The sequence below is a fragment of the Apis laboriosa genome, unplaced genomic scaffold (assembly GCF_014066325.1).
Source record: "Apis laboriosa isolate Shangri-la unplaced genomic scaffold, ASM1406632v1 scaffold58_cov148, whole genome shotgun sequence".
Taxonomy (NCBI): domain Eukaryota; kingdom Metazoa; phylum Arthropoda; class Insecta; order Hymenoptera; family Apidae; genus Apis; species Apis laboriosa.
Genome location: NW_025223827.1, coordinates 231,097 through 239,351, shown reverse-complemented (window position 1 = coordinate 239,351; position 8,255 = coordinate 231,097). Strand labels below are relative to the sequence as shown.

The following is an 8,255-nucleotide window of genomic DNA, read 5'->3' as shown; positions in this document are numbered from 1 at the left end:
AATTTTTCTAAAACAATTAATGCTTGTAAATAATATTTATAAAATTAATCAAAAATAATTCCAAATCTGAAACATAAATGAGTATTAAACTTTGTTTTGATGTAAAAATACTTTATGACAAATACTTGTAACCAATTAATAAATTCATTTTTTTCTACTATATCAATTATGTTAAACATTGTATAATAAATATAATATTATAAATATTATTATAATAAAATTTATAATAAAAATTAATCTAATTTGAATTATAATGTTAAACACAATATATAATTTTAAAAAGTAAGGGAATTAATAATAATATGTTATATTGTAAATTACATTGTAAATAATGATATACCCTATTCAATAATGAAAATTATAAATCCGTTCTACCAATTTTTATATTTAATATATTATATTATCAATTTAAAATTTCTCTTTCATTCATAATTTAAATCAATTTTCCATCAAAATCGATATTTTATGAAATCAAATCTCTCATCGCATTATCGGTACCCCTTAAACAACGCCTTCACTATACCCGTCCCTGCACAGCCCGTTTGCCCCCTTATAAAGCGAACCCACGCGAGAGCGCGGGCCGCATACCACGGTAGCGCGTCGTTCGAAGTTTAAAGTTGACAATTCTACGTATAAAAATCTTTCGATTCTAAACAAACGCATGTCCATCTACGTTCCAACGAAAAATTTCTACGATATTCGATTACATCGTTCCATCTTAAAGCGCGATGCGCAATAAACTCGAGGAAATCGAGCCGCATGGCGACATCGTGTATAACCAGTGAAAGACACGCAATCTTTATCCCGCTATATGTTTATGTTTATTCACCTTTGTGGTTATGGAAACAGTGATCAGAGTTTATATAGTGGATATATGCCGTAGACTCGATTACTAGTGAATATTCCCCACTCAGTGCTTCAACAAAGATCAAAAATCGACCAGTCGACCATTTTTTTTCTCGATCCACGCCGCATACCCAGTCAAAATCATTGCGGTTATGGTAGGTACGCTGTTTCCAAGCGGGTTTTTCTTGGGAACGAACAGGTGACAACGCCCGGTAATTTGATCAATTTTCCTTGGCTGGAGAAAGTTCGATCATTAGATAGACCTATTTGTGCGAATTTTTTCTTTATCCGAGAAGATTATACCACCGTCGATGGAAACAGCTGATACAATCACCTGCTGTTATCATCAAATTTGTTCGTTCATAAAGAATAATCAAGATCGTTAAGAAAACAGAGCATGAACGTTGTGTTCGAGAGGCAGTCTCGATCGCAGAGTCTCTTTGAAATTTACCGTTACTCATTGACGTTGATCATAGCTCGACCGTTTCCGTTGTTCTTATCACTCTATAGCCGCGAAAGAACGTTGCACTGAAGCGCGGTAAACACCGGCGCGAGTTCGATTATTAACGCGAATTTCGTGTCAGTCGCGAGACGAGTGGAAAAATCTGTGCTGGCTATATTTATCGTTTAAACACGGTGGATAACGAACAGGAAATATTTTGGACGGGATTTTCATGCGGATCAGATATACTATTTAATCTGAAAATATATCTTTTAATAGGCAAACTGAGTAACTATAGCTTGCATGTATTAATAGTACTCCTAGAAATAGTATACGAGGTTATACAAAATTTAGACGAGACGTTTTTTATGTTTACAGCGAATACCAGTCGAGAATCACTGTCGATGAATTTATCACTGCTCAAGATCGATAAATAGATAAGAATTGATCGGGAATATCCACGAATTAAAAACAATCATGGCGTTAGCGAGGATCAAGAGTTTCATAGATACTGGTTTTAAGACTGTGTCCACTCCGTTGGATCGCACGGTGAATCTGGAGCCGGAAGTAGGCATTAAAATCGTTCATTCGATCAACGAGAAAGCTCTGCACGTGACGGTACTTGGTGCTCGTCACTTGCCGCAGAATTTCGGCTTTACTCGTGTCAACAGCTACGTAGTCAAGGTAGTCATGGGTTAGATACTAATAATCTCTCTGAATTGTTATCTAACGTTACGTAACTCGAAGGAATCATCGCGCCCACTTCGTCTTTATTGACTCACGAACCTTACAAGACAATACCACTTTATGGGAATCTGAGTTTCCTTATCTCTTTACGATGCATTTAAAATATATTAATTACAATGGTCAAATGGAAGTTGAGATTATTTTCATACACTTATATACTTGGTGTTTCTTACGTTTGAATTTGTTGATTGATTCGAAAGGAATTTCAAAATAAATAGATTGTGCGTGATTCGTAAATTATTTGCAAATCAATATTATATTGATAAATTTTGTACGAATAATTTTCACGAATTATATCATTTTTTATTATTGGATTAATTACTGCTCGCTTCATTATTCTTTATATCTAACAGAAAAACTCGTGCAGGAAGGAAAGTAAATCGTTTCTATTCCAGGTGAAGTTAATACCAGGAAAGGAAAAGTTCGAGACAACGTCGAAAAACGAGTCGTGGCCGCAATGGAACGAGGAATTTACGTTTCACTTGCGAAAAGAAACAAAACAGAAATTTGGTAAAACGAAAGTGATCGAAGAGGAGATAAGCGGTTCCAGATTTATCGTCGCGACTTTATACGCGATTCTCGAGGATAAACCATTAATAGCGACTGAGAAGAAGGAATCCGAGAAAGAAAAAACGTCGCCCACTAAAGAATCCCCTAAGAAGAGCAACAAGAAAAAAGATGGTCAAGGTGCTTCCACGGAGAATCAGGAGCCAACGAAGAACAAATTATTCAGTCAATTTTTCGGCAAGGGAACCGATAAATCCGTGGAAACCGCAACTCCAGAAAGAAAATTGTTTGATAAGAGACGAACTGTAGGCGCCACAACGATTTCCTTGGATCCGAAGAACTTCACTTCGAAGCCACCAAAAGCTAAGCATCCAAGCGACGTGTCGACAGGAGATATGTGGAGACCATTGCGACCGATTGCTAGTGGTATTTCTGGAGCTGAAGAAAGAGTAAATCATCAGAAATTTTAAAATATCATAAAATTTTTATTTATTAGATATTATAAATGTTAGTATGTAATCCGGCTATAGTTTTAATAAGTTTTAGTTATCTTCATTGTTGTTACAGAAGGAAAATAAGAAAGGCCAAGTCGAGTTGTCACTGTGCCAAGAAAAGGCCGATAAGAAAGAGGAGGGTAGCGAAAAACTGATACTGTCCCTGCATCGTCTGAGATGCTCGTTACAAACGATGCACGAGCATGAAGCCTTGAAAGGACAGATGTATATTAAGATGTCCGTGGTAGATGACGGTAGAGTGACTCATTTTTGGAAAAGCGATCGTTTTGCCCCATGTGTGTCGATGAAATTTTCGCCGGAAATGGCTAGAGTGATTGCGGATAATCCGTATCAGGGAGCATTGAAGGATGTTAGCTTCGTTGTTAAATTCGTCTCGAAGAATAAATTAGGTGAACCATCTTGGTGGAATTTTATTGCAAAAATTTTTATGAATTATTTATTTACTAATCTTGAATAATCTTATCATTTTAGGAAAGAAAACAACTGTTGGTCATTTTGTGATCGGACCAGATGTAGGAGGAACTTACGGCGAACAATGGAAACAGGCTTTAGCGAAATCAGGACAACAAATAACGAAATGGCAGTCATTCGAGTGAGAATGAGAGAAAATAGATCAATAAACTTATCGAGCATTCTTGGCTCGACTTTTACTCATAGTTTTCCTTCGACCATAAACCTACTTTCAACCTGTGCGAATATTATGAATATTTGAGCACATGGTCGATAGTGCCGTTCCAAAGAATACTTAGGCAAACATCTGTGGATACAAAAGGTATATATCATAAGCTATTTCTCTCGCGAAATTTATTTTTGCTTAGTTTTTCATTATTTTTATCTATTTCTTCTCCTTGTGACATTTTCTAATGGAAGACAAGTTGTACAAGAATTATGCATCTGTTTTATTGTATGATACGCATTTATGCACACATAATGTATTGATTCTTTTATACCGTCCTCGATTCCAAGGCAGAGAAATCGCAAAAATTTCTGCCAAGAATCAAAATAATAGAACCGTCCAATAAATTAGTATCTGCCAGTTTTGAATAGATAAAACTAGAATCCTTAGGCTGAAATAAAATTCCAGGTTATTAGAGAGTCCGAGTTAGAAGTTATCTCTGAAAGAAGAAAGTAAATTTTTGTGCCAGATCGCGACCAAGTAATTTTTAGCTGTTAAGTAAGTTACGATATAATGCAGATGTAACGAAGCGCTTTTGTTCTATTTACTATTAAATTGATCTTCAATTTTACATTAACATTTTTAAGATAGATCATTAAATCAATGGAAAGTATTTTTTTCGTCATGTGTAAAATAAAGTATTTTATATTATAATAATACTCGATGTTACTTTTAATGATAATAACAATATGTATTTGCTCATCTTTTCAATTATAATTTTCTTTGATCATATTATATCGTAAATAATTAAAAATATTAAAGTAACGTTTATTAAGAACTATTTATATTATTGTAATTAATTGTACATGTATTTTGTAACAAAAATTAATTATATAATTCAACAAATATTGTTAGAATCAATATACAATCACACCAAAAAATCTGTATGTACAATATAATAACGTTTTTGTATAACAGAAATATATTTTAATACACCTGTTATATAAAGGATGATTTTTATTTTTTTTACACATAATATTTTCCATGTATCTTTATTTAATTCTTTTTATCATACACATGTACAAAATGTATAAGGAATGATGCATTATGCGGGCAATGATTTTATTTTTGTGACATTTAATAATTAACCATGTTTCCAGAAAATGAATACAAAAATACAAAAGCACAATTGTTTTATGCTAATACTAAATGATTTAGTAATGGACGGAATTTACAGTCTTATTTATATTGCTATATATGCTAAATGTTAATATAAATTCAATATATTTGATTAATATAATATTTATTTTTTTGTACTAAAAAAATCTAAAATGTAAATATAATACAAACGTATATTTTTATATTAAAATGTATATTATATTAATAAAAATATATTTCTATAATATTCTGAGAAAAGATAAAAAGATATCTAAAAATTGCCTTAGAGTATTTTCTCATTATTATCTCTTTCGTAAGACACAAAATGCTTATAAAATGCTACTTGATTATATGAAATGATTTTTCAATTTTTTCTAATGTCAATTTCAATAGTTTGAAATGATATATATTATTTCCCTGAAGATCATATTATCGAAAAGAATGTCATTAGTAAGTACAAATGAATGTTTATATCATAAAAAAAATATATTCAAATATATATCCTCTAATTAGATCTAAAATGTAATCTTTGGTCAAAAACGTTAAGTGTAAACAAGTGCATATCTTAATGAAATTGCTAACGCTATAATAGAAACAAATATACTTCCATGATTATATGAGGCTGTATTACAACCATCTTTACTGTTACACGTACAATATTCCATAAATATATTATATGTTCCTGTTCTCATAAGGCAAAATCTTTCATCGCCACCAATTCCTGGTTCCCCCATGTAAGCACAACTACGAAAATATCTCCACACACCATTGACTGAGAATAAAAATATAATTTAACTTATAAAAATTATTTCAAAGTTTACCTTATTACATAAAATTATTAACATACCTTTTTGACGAATTTTACGACACATAGTAGGTCTCACACCTGGTAAATGTTCTAAATCAGGTTCTTGTTTGCAATCAGTTATAGGCACAGTAGTATTATCAAATGGATCTGCACATTTTGGATCTGAATCAGACCTGCATACCCAGCATTTGATAGATAATCCTATAAAAATATATAGAAATAATTAAATTATTGTTTGTTTACAATGATAAATTTATTTCATATAATAAAATATTTCTATATTTTTATATTTCTATATTTCTATATTTTTCTATATTTTTATTTATTTTATATATATATATATATACTAAAAATATATATATATTATTAATTGGTTATAATAAGATATTATAAACAATATTTGAATATTTTATATAGTTGTTATTCTTGTAGTGTAATAAATTAAATTATTTTCAATGTTAAGTTTCACGACAATTTTGAGGTTAAGATCATAAAACTAAATGATCGACTTTAAATAATAATATTTACCTTCTTGAATGCAACAAAAAAAGAATAATATTGCTAATAAAATAGAAAAATTTGTTTCCTTCACCATTCTTTCAGGAATTGGAGATCACTTAATAAGAACTTTCACACTCGCAACAAACCGTAACGTTTAATTACTCTAACTACCCACGCCTACGAGTGACCACGCCACTAAACTCACTATTGTCGCGTCACAGTAATTTTGCTATTTCATATGAAATAAAAAAGTTTAATAACTTAATTTTAAATAAAAAATAAAAAATTTACTAAATTTTAAATTCATAGATTGTATAAATTTTATTAAAAATTAAAATTATACGTAAAAAAAATTTAGCGCAATTATATTATAATGAACGCATAAAAATTTTGACTGATGAAAATATTTAACATATATTACACATGAAATATAATAAATATTATATTAATGAAAAATAAAATAAATTAATGTTAGAATATCATATTTTATACGCTACTGAGTATTTCGTACAAATTCGTCTTCTTTCGGATCACATGACTAAGTCTCGAATCGAGACCGCGCCCGATATGTGAGACATTCAATGAATACAGTCTTAATTTAATAATTGCAAGTCCATGAAAGAATGCATCGTTAAACAACGATTAATGTATCAATTAATTGAAATGCACATTATGTACTTGAACAATAATACGATCTTTTGATTTGATTTGACAAATGATTGTTCTGATCTATTATAGATACAATACTATGAAAAGATAGAAAAATATTTATATCAATTTTCAACTTTTAATTGACAATTTTTAAATTTTCGAAAATTTGTTAAATCTTCGAAAAAAAATTTTCAAGAGGTTAAAAATTTTTAGATTTTTAATATTATATCTGAATTTTTTTAAATTTTTGTTAAATAAATATATATTTTTTCATTATCATAATTTTAAAAAATACTACTAATCTTGAACAATTAAATTATATCGATTTTTATCTCATCCGTAAAATAAAAGTATACGAAACTTCGTGATCCGCAACAGAATCAATTCTCTTTTGCGGGTGGTCCACCAACAGAACAAGACACAGCTTGGGAAAACATTTGAATGCTATAAATAAATATAAATAAATTGATTTGCCGGCATTAGCATAAGTAGGCTCCGAGAGAGCCTCGACTCTCCTGTCTGCGGTTTGTGTCTCTTCGTTGTCTACCTCTTTCCTTCTCTCTCGCTCTTATTAACTGAGACGTTGATTTATACACCGATGTCCCTTAGGTTCCTGCGACATTCACCGTCTCTTTAACTTTAAAAGGATACGGGTCTTCGCGATTGCTCGCGTGGGAATTAATTCTGAAACCATTCGATTCTTCCACCGAGCATGATGCTGTTTCAATTAAACGATAAGAACCAGTAAAATATTCAAGTTAACGCGTATGGTATAATTTTGTGACCATCAATCCTTATAGGTCGATGTTTCATCACGGGTGTTGATGTTTCCGAAAAAAATAAAATAAGAAAATGCTCGTGTTCTTTATCAAGGCCAGTCCAAAGAAGAAAAACGATCTTTATTTCTGCTATAAAATCAGCCGACAAGACTCTCTCCTCGAGATTGGCTTTTTTACCTAAAAATCAGGTAATTTCGTGTAATCTTCGCAAAGGTTTGGGCGTGGCCAAACCGCAAAGATACTCTGCTAGGAAACCGGTGCGATGTGTGTCATTAAACCGAATCTTCCAAACGACCCTGGCCTATCTTTCTCATCCCGCTGTTGAAAGAATGGATCTTCGAATTACGTGGTTGCGTTAAAAGTCATCTTCTTGATTGATATTTCGCAAAATTGATATTTCCAAACAACATCCTCCCATTACCTGACGAGAAGAAACGTTCATTAGTTTATTAATCGTTCAATGATATGAAAGAATATTATCAATCGAGTGATACACATACATTCCTATATTTTTTCTATATTTTTTTATCTAAAAATTACAATCGTCAATGAATCATTCTAGTTATTTTTAACCGCAATATCATTATGCTTCCATATTCGTCTCGTATTATCGTCATTTCATAAGAGATACGTAACGATCGACCTATATCCTTCGATTATGTCTACAGTTCTATAAAGAAACATT

The 8,255-nt window shown here is 31.1% G+C and overlaps 2 protein-coding genes across 3 annotated transcripts; one reads left to right on the top strand and one right to left on the bottom strand.

The window, feature by feature from the left end:
- The first annotated feature begins 560 nt into the window (after positions 1-560).
- On the top strand, positions 561-4,464 carry LOC122717757. Of its 2 annotated transcripts, XR_006347244.1 has the most exons (6): positions 561-1,576; positions 1,667-1,972; positions 2,431-2,991; positions 3,110-3,446; positions 3,529-3,829; positions 4,142-4,464. XR_006347244.1 is itself a non-coding variant. In XM_043942138.1 (5 exons), the coding sequence occupies exons 2-5, from the start codon at positions 1,766-1,768 to the stop codon at positions 3,651-3,653; spliced, it is 1,230 nt and encodes a 409-aa protein (XP_043798073.1). In that variant the 5' UTR covers positions 561-1,576; positions 1,667-1,765; the 3' UTR covers positions 3,654-4,464. The 2 variants fall into 2 exon arrangements, 1 of the variants encoding a protein (XP_043798073.1); XM_043942138.1 differs by having other exon boundaries at positions 3,529-4,464.
- Positions 4,465-5,084: 620 nt separating this feature from the next.
- On the bottom strand, positions 5,085-6,300 carry LOC122717786. The gene is made up of 3 exons (XM_043942179.1): positions 6,168-6,300; positions 5,679-5,840; positions 5,085-5,603 (listed from the first exon to the last, which is right to left on the bottom strand). The coding sequence occupies exons 1-3, from the start codon at positions 6,232-6,234 to the stop codon at positions 5,374-5,376; spliced, it is 459 nt and encodes a 152-aa protein (XP_043798114.1). The 5' UTR covers positions 6,235-6,300; the 3' UTR covers positions 5,085-5,373.
- Between the last annotated feature and the right edge of the window lie 1,955 nt (positions 6,301-8,255).